The 16,844-nt window shown below is 37.9% G+C and overlaps 2 protein-coding genes across 3 annotated transcripts; one reads left to right on the plus strand and one right to left on the minus strand.

Moving 5' to 3' along the window:
• Window positions 1–593: 593 nt before the first annotated feature.
• LOC124862914 (coiled-coil-helix-coiled-coil-helix domain-containing protein 5-like) lies at window positions 594–2,449 on the minus strand. Of its 2 annotated transcripts, XR_007037023.1 has the most exons (5): window positions 2,432–2,449; window positions 1,927–2,018; window positions 1,581–1,721; window positions 1,348–1,499; window positions 594–849 (listed from the first exon to the last, which is right to left on the minus strand). XR_007037023.1 is itself a non-coding variant. In XM_047357117.1 (4 exons), coding segments are annotated over exons 1-4 (318 nt in total). In that variant the 5' UTR covers window positions 1,929–2,024; the 3' UTR covers window positions 594–826. The 2 variants fall into 2 exon arrangements, 1 of the variants encoding a protein (XP_047213073.1); XM_047357117.1 differs by lacking the exon at window positions 2,432–2,449 and having other exon boundaries at window positions 1,927–2,024.
• Window positions 2,439–15,488, plus strand: LOC124862876 (endoplasmic reticulum transmembrane helix translocase-like). The gene is made up of 25 exons (XM_047357062.1): window positions 2,439–3,020; window positions 4,311–4,400; window positions 4,716–4,979; window positions 5,080–5,235; window positions 5,549–5,618; window positions 5,711–5,817; window positions 7,518–7,647; window positions 7,771–7,826; window positions 7,936–8,062; window positions 8,198–8,335; window positions 8,463–8,583; window positions 8,682–8,839; window positions 9,019–9,194; window positions 9,273–9,383; window positions 9,474–9,599; window positions 9,686–9,794; window positions 9,889–10,082; window positions 10,191–10,287; window positions 10,377–10,561; window positions 13,335–13,449; window positions 13,577–13,773; window positions 13,908–14,050; window positions 14,445–14,556; window positions 14,659–14,802; window positions 14,900–15,488. Exons 1-25 carry the CDS (start codon window positions 2,439–2,441, stop codon window positions 15,008–15,010), a joined length of 3,819 nt encoding a protein of 1,272 aa, XP_047213018.1. The 3' UTR covers window positions 15,011–15,488.
• Window positions 15,489–16,844: the final 1,356 nt, after the last annotated feature.

The raw sequence follows: 16,844 nt of genomic DNA on the forward strand, positions 1-16,844 counted from the left end.
GATATTAATGTGAATGTAACTTATTTGTGTGGTAGTAGATGACATTTTATCTATTTTGTTCAGTGACAGCAAGGTGATGTGCTTTGAATTTAATGTCCCTGTATCTTCAATACAATCTGCAGTTTTGCCTTTAAAGTAAAATTGCCTTATTTGTCCTTAATTCAATAAATACTGAAAGACCAATTGCTCACATGGCATGAACTAATGATACACCTTAAAAAAAAGGAATCTGTTTCTCCCCCATTACTCACCTCGAAACCTTTAATAATTGAACCAGAAAATGTCTGTTCTGGTTAATGGTCACAAGGTTCATAACTCAACATCCTCCCTCAGTCTGTCTCAGTAGTCCTGCTGATTAGAGGTGAATAGCCTCCTCTTTTTCCCCTATCTTCCCAGACTCCCTATTGCTCAGTGACCGAATAGTCAGTAGGGTTTGTGTGGGAGCAATGCATTCCAGTTTAATATTTGACTATGACCTGAAAAAAGGCATTGGTAGGAGAGACAGCAATAAACACAAAACAATAACGGATTATGACACGAAATAAGTAGTAGAAACCAAGTATCAATTCAGTAAAACTGGGGAATACAAAACATTGCGAACCTGACTTTTTTATTCAAAGGCAAGTATAAATGGTTTTCAGATGAAAACCCTTATTAAAGGGCTCACTCAAATGCTGTACTTTATAGTACTGGAGGATTTTTACTCTTTACAGTTGAAACCAGTCACAGTAGGTCACAGTGAGACACACAGTTGACATATCCAAATCCAGCTTGGGCATGCTGCTGGAGCCAGAGGGCTGACGATGGAAATGGGTGAATCCTACGATCACTCAGAACCTGAATCTGAAGCTGGGGGTAAAAGAGAAGAAGTTGGTAAGTTAACTGTTAGAAAATTAACAAAAGTGTGCAGAATTCTGTTCATCTTTCCAACATGGTTATTGTACACGGTCAACCCTCCTAGTGCCACCTTATCAACACAGATGGGATTTACCCCTTAAACAGTTATTGTGCAGTCAAAACACAGTAACTACCTACATTTGTAGTTGTCTTGAGAAAAGGGGTTGAAGCACTCACTTATTGCACTTTCATAATTGTACCTCCATAAAAATCAACATAAATACAGGTGACATATTTATCATTCTAATTATATGGGAGTTAATGAGATTGTGTAAAGGAAATGCTCAATTGTAATGTTCAGCATTGACATATCAGAGATATACAAGCCTCTATCTTTGTTTTGAAAGAGGAAAAAAGAGGTAATGTGCATGAATACATCTAAAACATTTTATGAGCCAGTGTTGATAAGTGACCTTGAAATCTTAAAGGCCAATTCCATTAAGGCCTTACCCACACTGCTGATGTCAACTGAGTCTGCACATCCTAGAAAGCGGGTTATGTGTGCTGAACAGGAGGTAGGTGTGTTCTGGTTTTCTTTCAGGCATTGCTCAAACTTCCCGAATTCTGCTGAACAGTCTTGTCTGATCTTCTGGATCACTGGACTGTAAACATTCAGAGGTTAGGCACAGCTACAGTAGCAGGAGTGTCTAGGTATATGGCTTGGGATAGATAAATTGGCTTACTGTGATGATGTACATTGCGAAACCTTCATCTTTAGGTCATGGCACTTTTGCTGCCATGTCGCTGGATTTGAGGCAACGCAAGACCCATATGTCTCTAGTTCTTTATAACAGTATTTTGCTGATATTTCCATAGCCGCTTGCCTGAAATGAAATATATTTATACCAACAGTGGTTATTGACAGCTCAATCTAATCATCTGTCATCAAGCTGACAAACGTGCTAAAGCAACAGAACTGTAGACCGAGCATTGTGAGATGCTCTTATTAAATAAGTTTCTCCGACCACCCTAGAAAACACGATAAATATACCATGTATTAGCAATATAAGCAATAATTCCAATTCTTACATGTTGTTGTTCGAAGTTGTGTCGACTATAGAAGCTTTGCAAACAAGGTTGTACTACCAAGTGTGTGGAAACGACGTCTGTGCGATTAACACCTACGACAGAGACAATCATGTTTCATTGGAAGGAAAAACAGCATCTTGATGATCTTCTTCAATTTTATTGGGGCAAGTTTGTGTCCGTCATACATTTAGGTTACGCCCCGTTTTAATTTAAAGTGGTAGTAATTTTAATTGCACGAAGCGGTGAGAATTTTTGTATTTAACGTATTTAACGCAACTGCCCCCCGTAACAGAGTCGTAATTTCATCTTTGTAAAAAAGACCGTTAAATACATTTCGTTTGATTTTTTCCCCTTCAGTTAACCCACTGAAACCTATAATTCTCATACTTCTTTGTTTTATTTGTATCCTTTTACTTTTCCCTGTCCCAGTTCATTTTATTTAGTCAAACTCATATTCAAACATGTCTACAGTTCGGAACCTGAAATATTACTTGCAGTTTATTACCCATAGTATGCATCAGGTGAAAGAAAGCCGCGGGAGACCGATGCCGTCTAAACATTACGTGTCTTTGCGTGTTTGCGTATGCGGAAGCAGCGGTCAGGGGAACAGTCGAACCAACAGACGGGCTCTCAAGGCTGGACAGCACACCGCTTCGTGTGTAGAATCGTATTTTTATCGGCTACATCGAGACGGGGTGGTGGTGGATGGTAGAGGGGGCCAAATGAGGGATTCGGATACGATGAACTACGCCAGGAAAGACGGGAGTATGGCAGCAGACGGAATCCGAGGACCGGGTGAACTGCAAATGGCCCCCTCTGTTAACCACAACCAGAATGACAGCGGCGCCGGTGATGAGCTGGTGAGCTCGGTGACGTTGTACAGACGGAGGCCCCGGCTGCTACATGGCACTGTTCTCCCGTTTCTGGCTGTTCTCTACCCTGGCTGGGTGTACGTGTGGTTAGGAGTATACGGTACCTCCGAGTATCCAGAGGCAGGCCTCCTTGCGTTAGCCGCTATCGGGATCGCGCACGTCCTCACGGCACTCTCTGGATATTGGTCCGTGCACGTGCATTGTTGGCTCACTTGTTCTAAGGTAAAACTAAAGTTACAATATCAGAAAAAAATGAATAGGTGCAGGTGCATGAGTGTTTTAGAATGTAGGTGGAAAAAATAAATCCAGCCTGACTCCAACTTACATTTTTGATATCTCAATAACAAAACCTCACATCTATAGTATAATGACATTCTCTCAAGTCAAACCTGTAAATTAGAACATCTCAAATAGTATAAGTATCAGTATATATCTGAAAGGAAATACTTAAATTGTCAAAACTTACATTTCATATTTTGCAACTTAGTTGGTACTAGCCATCATTTTCATTTCACCTGTTTTGTGTTAAAGTTTTATTCCATTGATTAGTAAGCATGTGCTTGGTAATAACCAATGAATACGAATGAAACAGTTAAGATATTAGTCCTATATGGAAAATTGTGTTTGAGATATCTGAATTTTTGATGGTAGATGCGAAAAATGACATTCTGGACAATTGAACTTTTCATTATGACCTCAAAGAACTGAATAATGATTGTTTTGAAGATCCTATTTAACCAGTATATGATATATTAACTTGCATTAGAAACCTATCAGAATCTCTTGTGAATCATGAAGTAATTGACATTTTAACCTACCTAAAACTTAACTATGACTGATCTCATCAAAACCCTTTCTGTAAGACCTTTTTATTTGCTAAAGCTTCATAACCATTTAACAAACATAATGATGTTCCATACTATTTGGATCTGCAATATCTGAAACGGTTGTGTTTGGATTGACATATATCAGAAACAGTTCAGCAGACAAAACATGGTGAATCCTTTTAATGAATCACTTATTATTTTGCCACACAATCTAAACATCTATGAACTTTACAACTCAGTTAATTTGAAGTGGCATATGTAATGTAAAATTAATCATATGGCAATGTTTCAAAGCATGCATTAAAATTTATTTTATCAAAAAACTTTATAATAAATCACAATTGTGTTCAGGTAGAAGAACTTTCTGTTGCACCTCTAATCAGTCTGTTTCATGTCAAAACTCAATAGAAAGTCAGCCTTGTAGAAACGGTTGGTGCAACTACTGCACAAACAAAGTTGAAACAAAGTCTCAAAAACTACGTCAGCAAACACCAGCTGTGAAATTTCTTGTTTAGTTGATTTTTGGCCCTTATAATTTTTCTATTTTGGTGGTATTTAGCTTCTGTCTCAGGATATCACTTAGAAAGAGACACTATTAGGCTGTACAAAAAACAAAAGTGCCCTCCCAAAAGTATGTAAATCTATTATCTGTTGTTGTTTTTTTTTTTTCTTTAAATAAACACAGGAGCCAGACCCCAACCTGGCTACGCTGGCAAAGGTCATTCCAATGCCCAACAATGGTTCTGCTGAGCTTGTCACACTACAGAGGAATCAGGTCTGTTCAAATCTTTAGTGGCTGATTCCCCTATTTTGTCATAATTAGTAAATCTGTTTTAGATTTTTAAAGTTACCTGCTTAAAAAACTAAAAGTTAATGTGATAAGGTTTGTGAAAGCCACACCTGCCCTGACCTTTCTATCAAAGGTCTATATGCTTAGAAACTGGGCATTACTTAAGTGGAATCTGTTAGGTTAATTTAGATTTGGACTTTGACTCTCATTGATTATTTGGGTTTGTATTTTGTGCCACTACAGATGTAATTTTTTTATGCAATTATTTTTAAAATGTGTGTTCTATGTTTGGATCAACAGGATGAGAATGGAGAAAAGACCTTATCTTTTGAGTTTCAGAAGATCCGTTACATCTTTGACTACGGAGAGAAGAAATGTTTTTTTCCAGTGGCATTCCCCATTAGCTACCCAATGGGCTACTTCCAGTCATGGCGTGGATACCAGGAAGAAACTGAGCTCAGAGTTGCAGAAAAACAATATGGCACCAATCGGGCAGAGATGATGGTGCCAGATTTTCTGGAGCTCTTTAAAGAAAGAGCAACCGCTCCTTTTTTTGTTTTCCAGGTATGCCTGTTTTTTTTCTCTGAACCTGACAGGGTTTATTAGCAAAACATGTTAAACATTTGCATCCGTGTGATGTTATCTGCCTTCTGCCATTCATCAGGTGTTCTGTGTCGGGCTGTGGTGTCTGGACGAATACTGGTACTACAGCGTTTTTACTCTCTTCATGCTGGTTGCATTTGAGGCCTCCCTGGTCCAACAGCAAATGAGGAATATGTCAGAGATACGTCGCATGGGAAACAAGCCCTACATGATCCAAGTAAGCTTGATCAAATTTAAAATGTATTCTATCACAAATTTATTTATAAAAATATAGTAAAACTGTACCCGTCAATGATTAAGTGTGTTTAAATAACAAATAGTTTGACTAAGACTCCAAGATCACATATTTGGAAGACAGAAGATTTTGTGTAAAATTATATATTTTGTTGGATGTAATTATTAGGCAGTTTAATAGACTTGAGTGACTGGCATTGGCTTGTGGATAGATGAGACATTTACATCATATTTTGTCCAAACTTTAGAGCTCAACCTGTTTCTAATAAATAATGTGTGGATGTACTGTTTGATAGGTGTATCGCAACAGGAAATGGAGACCTATTTCTAGTGATGAGCTAGTTCCTGGAGACATTGTCTCTGTAGGTAAGTGTCCAGTCTTAGATATCATGTTGTCTCGCTGCAGACCTTACATTGACTTTGTGTGTGTTTTATAATGTGTGTTTTCTAATTTATAGGACGCTCACCCCAGGATAACTTGGTACCCTGTGATGTGCTGCTACTCAGGGGACGCTGCATTGTGGATGAGGCCATGTTGACTGGAGAGTCGGTCCCACAGATGAAGGTTAGTAAATAATATGCAGTTACATGGTAAAAGTATTTGTCTCCATACAGATTTCTGCTGTTTTTGCTTTTTTGTCCCACCTAAATGTTTCAAATCATCTAACTAATTTTGTTTTTAGGAAAAAGAGAACCTGAGAATATAAATACAAAATGCAGTTTTCAACTGATAAAAGTAATGAACCCCGTTGTTAAATGATAAATTACTGTGATTAGTCACGTGTTTGGAAAGCTAATTTCAGTTTTTCTAGCTTAACCCTGGCCTGATTGCTGTGACACCAATAGAATCATGAAATCACTTCAATAGAAACGTCTGACAACATCAAGTAGGCTAAAAGTAACAAATCGTGCCCTGATCTAAAAAATTTAAAGAACAAATGAGAAACACAGTCTCTGATATCTATAGACCTGGAAAAAGTTAGGAATCAATTTCTAATGCTTTGGAACTCCAGTAAACCACAGTGAGAGCGACTATCATGAAATGGTGAACACATGGAACTGTCGTGTTCCTTCCCAGGAGTCCACAACCTACCAAAATTACTCCAACGTTGGGTAAATACATCATCCCGATGGATAAAAAAGGCCGCACTTGCCTCTGTTAAGATCAGTGTTCATGATTAAACAATAAGAAAAGGGACTGGGCAAAAATTTCATCCATGGGAAGGTTTTGAGGTTCAAACCACTACTGACCAAAAATAACACAAAGACCTGTCTCACATTTTTTTAAAAGACCTTGATTATTCCCAAGACTATAGGGAAAATATTGTCTGCCCCTTTACATCTGTTGTACAACTAACACAGCATTTCAGAAAAAGAACATGACGTGACAGTCAAGCATGGTGGTAATCATGTAATGGGGTGCGGCTGGTTTGCTGCCTCAGGACGTGGATGACTTGCAATAATTGATGAAAACATGAATTTTGCTCTGTACTGGAATATCCTGAAGGAGAATGTCAGGCTATCAACTTGTGACCTTGAGCCCAAAGGTGTTTGGCTAATGCAGCAAGCCAATAAAGGCATGTCTGTGGCTCGTTGGGAGGAATAGTCGACTTGCATTTGGAAAGTTGTGGGTTTGATTCCAGCTTTCCCCCCACCATTTGTTGAGATGACCTACCAATCTGCAAATTTATATGTGAATATTGTGAGTGAGGCTGGGAGAATGAGACTCGTAGTATAACATCAGATTGAGCGGTTGATATGACCAGAAAAATGAACATATTGGAGTTGCATAGTAAAAGCTCAAACTTAAATCTGATTGAGATGCACAACCTTAAACAGGCCTTTCATGCCTGAAAACCAGTGTAGCTGAATTAAAAACAATTCTACAAAGAAGAGTGGATCAAAAATCCTCCACAGCGATGTAAAAGACTCATTGCTAGTTATCTAAAGGCCTGATGCTGTTGTGTGACAGACCCAGGTACGAGGTTTAGAGGTCAATTATTTGTTTACAAAGGATGAGGTTGGTTTGGACAAGCTAATTTACTCAATAAGGACATCTTTGGAAAACTGCTTTTTGTGTTTACTCAGGTCATCTTTGTGTGATATTGCAATTTGCTTGCGGATCCGAACAATTAAAGTGTGACAAAAAAACAAACAGAAGAAATCTGCAGGGGGGGGGTACACTGTTATATGGAATTTCAGTAATACTGTGTAATTTAAACATTTTTTAACTATCCCTCTAAAACTGACAAATATTGTGTGCAGGAGCCAGTAGAGGACTTGGATCCAGAGCGAATTTTGGATCTTCAGACAGACTCTCGCCTGCATGTCATTTCGGGTGGAACAAAAGTGGTCCAGCATACTCCTCCTTTAAAGACCAGCGCTGGACTAAAGCGTAAGTGCTAATCCCTCAGTCTTTTCATTTGTCAACAGGAATATCTACTGGCATTGAGCAATGTATTTATTAGTTATCTGTGTCTCTTCTACTCTACTTCTGAAACTTTTTCAATGTTTGCAGCTGTAGACAACGGCTGTGTGGCCTATGTACTGAGAACAGGGTTCTATACCTCTCAGGTAAGGGAATAGGAATACCTGTTAAATGTTAATCTCTTATTTTTTATTCCCTTAACAAAACCATTGCTGTCCAATATTAAACAGTATGTGTTGTGACACTGTCCTACAGGGTAAACTGTTAAGGACCATTCTCTTCGGTGTAAAGAGAGTGACGGCAAACAATCTGGAGACGTTTATCTTCATTCTCTTCCTCCTTGTGTTTGCCATTGCTGCTGCTGCATATGTGTGGGTAGAAGGTGAGATGTAAATCTTTTAGAAATCCAACAAAACGTTCATCCAAGTTTGTACTCAGGTCAGGATGAAGGGTTAAGTTAATTCTGGAACATGTCTTCTGTTTTTTTTTGTTTTTTATTTTTGTATTTCCTACCCAGGAACCAAGGATCTCACACGGAATCGCTACAAGTTGTTTTTGGAGTGTACTCTTATTCTCACTTCAGTGGTTCCACCAGAACTTCCAATAGAGCTTTCTTTAGCAGTTAACACATCTCTCATTGCCTTGGCTAAACTCTGTAAGTATGTTTCTGCTCCTGTCGTGATTGGGCGTAGAATATCTATCCCAGCCAATTAAAAAGGCAGTGTTTAAGTACAGGTCTGGTTACATTTGTGTTTTATTCAATTATACTTTTTCTGCTTTAGATGTATTCTGCACAGAACCCTTCAGGATACCGTTTGCAGGGAAAGTAGAGATTTGCTGCTTTGACAAAACAGGAACTCTGACCAGTGACAGCCTGGTGGTTCGAGGTGTAGCAGGCCTCAGGTAAGCCCTAACCACGTTACATATGATACAAATGTTTTTAATTGTAAATATTTACATGTATTTGCGATGTACTGTATGCATCCTGTTTTCCATGACAGAGAGGGAAAGGAGGTGATGCCTGTATCTGAGATCCCAGTTGAGACGCATAGGGTAGTGGCTACCTGTCACTCACTGGTTACACTGGATGATGGGCAACTGGTGGGAGATCCATTAGAGAAGGCCATGTTAACTGCTGCTGACTGGACGCTAACTAAAGGTGCCTCCTAAATGAACAATATATGCTTATGTCGCTATTAGGGTTCAACCAGTGTTCTCCTTATTTTATTGGACTATTACATTTTAGAGCAGCGTTTCTTTTAGGATTACTTTAATTTTAACATGTTTGAGAAATTGTTTTCAAGAATAGAGTATAAGTTGTTTACCTTCTTAAACCAGATGAAAAGGTGTTCCCACGAGGCATCAAAACACAGGGACTCAAAATCCACCAGCGTTTCCATTTTGCCAGTGCTCTGAAAAGGATGTCTGTGTTGGCTTCTTACGAAAGGCTTGGGTCCACTGAACTTTGCTATATCTCAACTGTGAAGGGTGCTCCAGAGACACTTAGAGGAATGGTACACAGTAGCTCCACATTTTTCATTAACACTTCAATCTCATGTCCGAAATAAGTGGCCTAATACGGCTATCTGTAGTTCACAGAATGTCCAGAAAATTATGACCAAGTTCACAGAGAAATGTCACGGGAAGGGGCAAGAGTCCTGGCCCTAGGTTACAAAGAAATTGGACATCTTAGTCATCAACAGGTTTGTACTTTTTTATTTTTATCAAAACAGTCAGTAGTGTCTATCCACACATCTGATAGAAACTAACAAAAATCTTTTTGGACCATGCAGGTCCGGGAGATAAGTCGAGGTGCGTTGGAGTGTGATCTTCAGTTTGCTGGTTTCATGGTTGTTTCTTGTCCACTTAAGAATGACAGCAAGGCTGTGATCCAAGAGATTCAAGAAGCATCTCATCATGTAATAAAGCCAGTGATGCTAATTTTGCATATATACTCAAATGAGCAATGCTTTATAGTGGCTAACTCTATCATCTCTTCTTTCAGGTGGTGATGATCACAGGAGATAACCCTCTAACTGCATGTCATGTTGCAAGAGAGCTCCACTTTATCCAGAAGGAGCATACACTTATATTACAACCAAGCCCCAATCAGGGTACCCGTTAAGTTCATTACTTCATTCTGAGAGTATTTTGACACTTGACAAAAATAATGAGCAGTTTTGTGTTTATATGTTATTTTTCCCTTAGGTCAGTGGCATTGGGAATCCATTGATGGAACTGTATCTGTTGCACTGCCCCCACCTTCAGTTTCTTCGTTTGTACATCAGTTTGACTTGTGTGTAACAGGAGAAGGGCTGGCCAGGTTAGCCTGTGATCCCCACCTACTCCACACACTGTTACCACATATACAAGTGTTTGCTCGTGTCAGTCCAAAGCAGAAGGTAAGTTCTGTAGCAGCATTCATGTTAGTTCTAGTTTCTGTACACCTTACCAGCTTTCAATGTAGGAAACGTTTTGCAACAAAAGTTCATTGATCTAATGTGTTTTAGGAATTTGTAATCACCAGTCTGAAGGGGCTTGGTTATGTGACATTGATGTGTGGTGATGGCACAAATGATGTAGGAGCTCTTAAACATGCTCACATAGGTAAGTTTTTTCAAATAAATTCAGAGTACTGAAAAAAATTGACATGACTCCCTTCAGTTGTTAGCCATGACCATTTTGTTCTCTCACAGGGGTAGCCCTCTTAGCCAATGCCCCCGAGCGCTTGCCTGAAAAAAAGAAGCGGGTTAGAGAAAAGGAGACAGCAATATCCGACTCCAGGCCTGTACCACCTGTTAGTTCCAGTGTCAAACTGAGCTCCAGGGCAGCCAGACAGCGGGTGATGGCACAGAGGGAGGAGCAGCTTGCAGCACAAAAGGTGTTTTACTTTATTATTTCAAGAAAGTATGCATGTCTTCTTCTGGAAACGTAATGTCAACATAGAGGCAGTTATTGACACATGCTTTGCTGGCATGATTGGTCACCCTCTGCCTAGTTACAACTATCAAATCAATACTAAACAAAATCATATTGCATTATATTTAAATTGGAACATCTAGATAACAACTGGGATGTCTTAAAGGATCAGAACAGGTAGCATGATCTAGATTTTGTCTAAAAATATAACTAAACATGCCCTACAATAACATTTAAAGATTTGTATGCATTTGAGAGTAGTGAAGAAAAGTGAAGTCTTGCAACATGTTTAATCATTAGTAATTAACACATTCAGCTCTAATTTAATTTGATAATTGCTGTTTTCAGGGCCTGGAGGAAAACACCTGACAAAAGGGACGTGTTTATTATTAATGGGAAAGCTTGCCAAGTTCATTTATCTCAGAAGCTCAGTTCACTAAGTGAATTATATAGATTAATTGCACACAGAGATATGTTTTTAAGCCTTTATTTCTGTTAATTGTGATGATTTTTTGCTTACGCCTAAAAAAAACATTTTAGATTAAAATATTACATCAGAACAATAAAATATTTTAATACAAAGTTGTAAGCTTAATGAAAAGTTTTGGCAAGGAAATAGTTCGGTTGTAGTTTATTCATGACTTTACCACCTTTCCACCTCTTTAGCTAAAACTTTTTATGCAGCATTAAACAACAAGTGTCACCAAATATATTACAGGCATAGGTAGGCTGAATCCACGGTACTTAAATAATCAGATAACAGTTATTGTAGTCCAGGGAGTTCTTTGCAATATGCATATTGTGTACAGGGATACTGTCATTACAATAAATGTGCGATATGTCGTGCAGGTCTAACACGCACGTGCACAACATTTTTATAGTTAAAGTTGATACAATTTGTCTAATTGAAGAAAGGAAACGGATTAGGAGTAATATAGGCCATCAAAGAGAAACCAGTTTGTAGTTTAAAGGGGACATAACATGCTTTTAAATCCTTCCTTTTCCTATTTAAATCATTCAGATGTGGTCTGTATAAAGTGGAACTGCAATGCTTTGGTTTGAATTTGTCATTATTTTAGCTCCTCAGGTGTTCATTTTACTCATGATAAGCTTCCTTTCTGACCATCTTGTTTTTCTGCAGCCTCTTTAAATGGAAATGAGGAACTTCACCCCCGACCCCCCCACCTTACATGTAGTTGTAGACAAACTACATGTTAGATAACTTTTAAAATGTTAATGCTACCACAAATTGAATGAGCACGACCTTTAAACAAGACCCCAACATAGTTAACGATTTAGCTAACGCTAGCATCAAGAACATCACTGAATGCATTTGGATCATGTGTTTCTCGAGTAAAAAGGGCAACCAAACAGATTGCAAAACTGTTTAATATTGTTATTCAAAACACACCATAAAGTGATGTCCTAAAGGAGCTAAAAGCGAGTGCACAGCGCTAACATTAGCAGGAAGGTACGAAGCCGTGCTATCAAAACAACAGCCAGTAAGTTATATCTACACCTCAACAATCAAGCTTGGTGTCATTTTACCGTTATCTGCAGCTTACCTCTTTGCTCTGTCCGTCGCTTCCATAGACAGAAGGAACTGACCCCTCAGGCAGACGGAGTCTTTCTATTAATCCTCCTTCATACTGGCCGAGGTTGCTGTAATACTCCTCCCTGAAGTGCTTCACGCAAACAAAGAGGATTTTCCCCACTGATGTCGACATGTTTCCATGAAAAATAAAATTTAACCAGGCACTCCGAAGATGTTCTGATCCTGTGGGACGGTGTATTGACTGGTGTGAGTTAATACACCCAACAACAGAACATTTTGATTTTTCCGCTTGCTGCTTTGGCTTCCTTCAACTTGAACTACAAGAATACTGCAAGTGAAAAAAATGGTGGATGGGCTGGATTGGTTAGCCGGACGTCCATGACCATTTTTAGAAGTTCCACAGAAAATACTTTGACGTAATTGAGAACAAAACATAATAGAAAATGGAAAAATCTGAACAGACTGACCAATTATGACCCAAAAAGCATCTAAATATATCATTGCAGGATCTGGAGTGACTAAATTCAAATTTTCTAGACTTTCAGAGATTCCCAATACACAAAAACTGTGTTTAAGAGCTAAAAAAGTGGATTTTGTATGATATGTCCCCTTTAAGAATATCCCGTGGAGAACTCATCTGGTGAGTTGCCTACAAAAAATTTTATTCAGAGTACTGTAAAGTCTGCCTTTGCAATACAATCAATGCCCCCGGCTTTTACAATGGTCTCCCTGCAAACTGTCATTGAAGAAACAAAGTAGAAGCAGTCATAGAGGAGATCTAGATCAGTTGTTGGTCTTAAAAAACTTTGACATCCTTCATTTAATTTAGAGTGCCATCAGATTTGGGAATGCATAATGGTCCTGTCTAAAATTAGCTCCACGTGTGCACTTCTTGGTTGTTTCAGTTTTTTTTTTCTTTCATCCACACAGTCTCAGAAAAGCCAGGTCTGAAAGTCAAAGAAAACTGTCTCTGTTTTGTCCCATTACAGATTTTGAGCAGCCTGCACTAAGACAATTGTATTGTTTGCACAAAACAATGCAAAAAAAGGCCTTTCTTTTGTAATTAATTTCTGTGTTTAGGTTTTGTAATTGTAATAATGCAAAAGATTGGTCAAAAACTGTGTAGAAAGATATTTCCCCAACAGACACTACTCTAACCAATAGGATTACTCTGTAACAGGAAAGGATCAGTCAAGTACTACGTGAGCTTGAAGAGGATCAAGTACAAGTAGTTAAGCTGGGTGATGCTTCTATTGCTGCTCCCTTCACGTCAAAACTGTCCTCCATTCAGTGCAGTGAGTCACATGTTTCATTTCTAAGTTCTCAGTATGGTGTGCTTAGATTCATACATAATACCATCTTCTAACTTCTTTTCTTTCTTTCTTTTTTTGTTTTTTTTTGTTTGCTTGTTTTTCTTCCCAGTTTGCCATGTAATAAAACAAGGTCGCTGCACTCTGGTGACAACGCTCCAGATGTTCAAGATTCTTGCTCTCAATGCACTAGTGCTTGCCTACAGTCAGTCTGTCCTCTACCTCGAAGGAGTCAAATTCAGTGACTTTCAAGCGACTCTGCAAGGCTTGCTTTTGGCTGGATGCTTTCTCTTTATATCTAGATCAAAGGTCAGTATTTGAGTTATTTACTGTAAACCTGTTTCTGGTGTGGATTATTCTTATAATGTTCATTTTACATATCTCTTTAGTGCCAGCATAATTCAGTTTTATTTAAAAATAATTGTTTTCTAATGTTTTTGCAGCCTCTGAAAACATTGTCTCGAGAGCGGCCTTTACCAAACATCTTCAATCTGTATACAGTGTTGACTGTGCTGCTGCAGTTTGCTGTTCACTTCTGTAGTCTTGTGTACCTTTATAAAGAGGCACAAAGCAGAAGTCCACCAAGGTAAGCAAAAGTACAACAGAGTAAGACAAAAATCTGTTTGTAAAACCGTTTATGATTATCTAGCATAGAAATGATGTATTCTTCAACTATCTAGGCAATTCTACATTCAAATAAAACTAAAATTATTGTTGACCTGACATTTTAAATGTTCTCAAAAGAAACTTTAACAATTTAAGATTGTCTAAATGTTTTTTTGGCTATTACATTAGGACGTTTTAGATTTAGACTTTTTTTTTAAAATGGTGCTTCTTAAACTGCTAATCAGAAAACTTTTTTGTATTATTTAATTTAAATATTTTTCTTGATTTAAAAATGCACAAATATTTTCAATATTGTTTATTAGAAACACTTTGTGAATATATTATCATTTTTTATTTTTCCTTTTTTTTTGCAGAGCGGAGCAGTTTGTAGATCTGTATAAAGAATTTGAACCCAGTCTAATTAACAGCACTGTGTACATAATGTCAATGGCCATGCAAATGGCTACCTTTGCCATAAACTATAAGGTATGTTTTCTAAATGCTACCATTAGTGGCTATGTATCTGTTATTTCGACTAATATTTATGTTATTTACTAAATACTGGATTCTCCATTGTGTCCACTCTAGGGTCATCCATTCATGGAATCTCTCAGTGAAAATCGACCGCTACTGTGGAGCATCGCAATATCAGGTTTAGCAATTGTTGGGCTTCTTACTGGTTCCTCTCCAGAGTTCAATGAACAGTTTGCTCTTGTAGATATCCCAACTGAGGTGAGCTAACACTATTTTACCATGTTTTGTTGTTGTTTTGATAGCCTTGTAATAAAATAGACCTCATGTGTAACATGCTCCGTATTCTGTCTTGCAGTTCAAATTAATAATTTCCCAGGTTCTGGTGGTGGATTTTGTTGCTGCTCTGCTTGTGGACCGTCTCCTGCAGTTCTTCCTGGGCAAAGGAACTCTCAGTCTGCCTTCTTGAACTCAGTGCCAACAGCAAATGCGGCCCTGATAACCAAACTGTAAAGGGACAGAAGACTTTGGAAGAGGAAGAACATTACAGCTGTTGTTCCAAACACAAGGCAGCAGAGATAGTCATGGCATGTAGGACTGTTCACTCTGTGTATCCCCTTCTTTGTCCTACTCTGCTCCTCCCAAACTCTGTGGGTCTGTTTTTTCATTTGCTTTGTTTTAATTCTCACGTTTTTTATAACTTTCCTTTTTTCTATATTTCTCATTTTGTTTTTCCCTGCCCACTCGTGAAAGGCCATGAAGACAGCAGTATTGAATGGAGTTTCAGATTGTGCTACCCAGAGTGAAACCTACAGGCACAAAAAAGGGCATTCTCTAAGAGAATTGCAATAGTGTTTTGAATTTGTTTTTCCTTCCTTGTTTTTGTAAAAAGTGAAAAAGAAATTTAACAGACTTATAAAGATTTAAACTTGAAAATTCTTAATTTAGATTTTTTTTTTTGTGTGTGTGTGTGTTTTTCTTTTTTTGTATTGTGAGAATGTAATCCTGTCTATCTGGTAACGGCCATTCTTTTTGCTGGGAATTGGTACGTATAGGATGAGAATACAATGTATTTACATTACATGGGAACATTATTATTTATCTAAGGGCATTCACTCTGCAAGTGAACCGCTCCACGGTCTGGAAAAACCGTGCTGAGACCTGCAGCTGTCCAAATCGAGGTCCGTAAAGGGGTTCATACTGGCATTATTCACTCCAGAAACAGGTATCTGGCACGGTACCAAGCGTTCCAAAGGTTTGGTGTGTGACCACCTAAAGTGTCTATATCATAGGATGAACCATTCTGCCCAAAAACTAAAGTACTATTTCCTTAAGCATGAGTGATCTGAACGACGAGAAGCTTATAAGCATTTTTTATTGGCCATATTAAGTAAACTTCCAATGTAGATTCTAAATGTTCTGCAACAGAAAGAACAATTACCTGTAACAAACTTTTACCTGTATACATTTTGTATTAAAAATGTGGAATGATTATGAGCAAAGTTGGTCAAATTTAACTTTAGAGAATTTGGATAAAAAGCTGTTAAACAGAGACTTGATGAGGGAGTTTCTATTAGATGCATGTTCTTTGTGGAATAAAGGCAATGATAAACAATTTCAATCATTTAAAAAAATACACATGTATTTTTGGAATGAGATAAATTCATTGGATAGGGTGCATTCTAGTGGTGTGTTGGTAACTATGGACATTAAGGGATATGCAGGTAGAATTAATAATGATAACTGAACCTGATTAAACAAAATATCAACAACTCAAACATCCAACTTACTGCCATTTCTGGTTTTAAAGATATTCATCTAATCTTTAGGTAAAATTAAAAACTATAAGCATAATCCAAGTTCAGAGGGAAATGCAGAAAACCACCTTACTTTGATATTCACAATGTTGCATATTGGCTAAGAAATGTAAAAATTGTAAATCTTTCTAGCCTGAAACAGGCAGAGTGTGCTCTGCCAACATAGCTTAAAAATAAACTAATGAAAACCAGGTAAAGCAGTGAGGAACTTGAGTTGAGTGTATTTATACTGTATTAAACAACGATTGGTGGAAGTTTAGAGGCCTACAACAACACAGAAGCTGTAAAGCTTCCAAAAAAAAAAAACATCCAGATCTGGCTTGAATCCATAGGTGCTTCAACAATGTTTGTTTCGTTTCATACAAGGTTTTTTTTTTATTACTACAAACCAAATGTCACATCAAATACAACATTTAGACATAACACAAAAACTTGGCATTTTAACATTTTAAATTCTGAGAGCCACTAAATTTAACACCCGTATTC

Source organism: Girardinichthys multiradiatus, chromosome X, assembly GCF_021462225.1.
Source record: "Girardinichthys multiradiatus isolate DD_20200921_A chromosome X, DD_fGirMul_XY1, whole genome shotgun sequence".
Taxonomy (NCBI): Eukaryota; Metazoa; Chordata; class Actinopteri; order Cyprinodontiformes; family Goodeidae; genus Girardinichthys; species Girardinichthys multiradiatus.

What these genes read in the sequence shown, in the direction of transcription:
- LOC124862914 (XM_047357117.1), bottom strand. An exon ending in TCGCAATGTACATCATCACA is followed by an intron (nt 1,500 to 1,580) that starts GTAAGCCAATTT and finishes GAATGTTTACAG; the next exon opens with TCCAGTGATCCAGAAGATCA. An exon ending in AGTTGACATCAGCAGTGTGG is followed by an intron (nt 850 to 1,347) that starts GTAAGGCCTTAA and finishes TTTTACCCCCAG; the next exon opens with CTTCAGATTCAGGTTCTGAG.
- LOC124862876 (XM_047357062.1), top strand. Translation starts at nt 2,439, where the DNA reads ATGCATCAGGTGAAAGAAAGCCGCGGGAGACCGATGCCGTCTAAACAT. An exon ending in TGACTGGACGCTAACTAAAG is followed by an intron (nt 8,840 to 9,018) that starts GTGCCTCCTAAA and finishes TTCTTAAACCAG; the next exon opens with ATGAAAAGGTGTTCCCACGA. An exon ending in TCTTTATATCTAGATCAAAG is followed by an intron (nt 13,774 to 13,907) that starts GTCAGTATTTGA and finishes ATGTTTTTGCAG; the next exon opens with CCTCTGAAAACATTGTCTCG.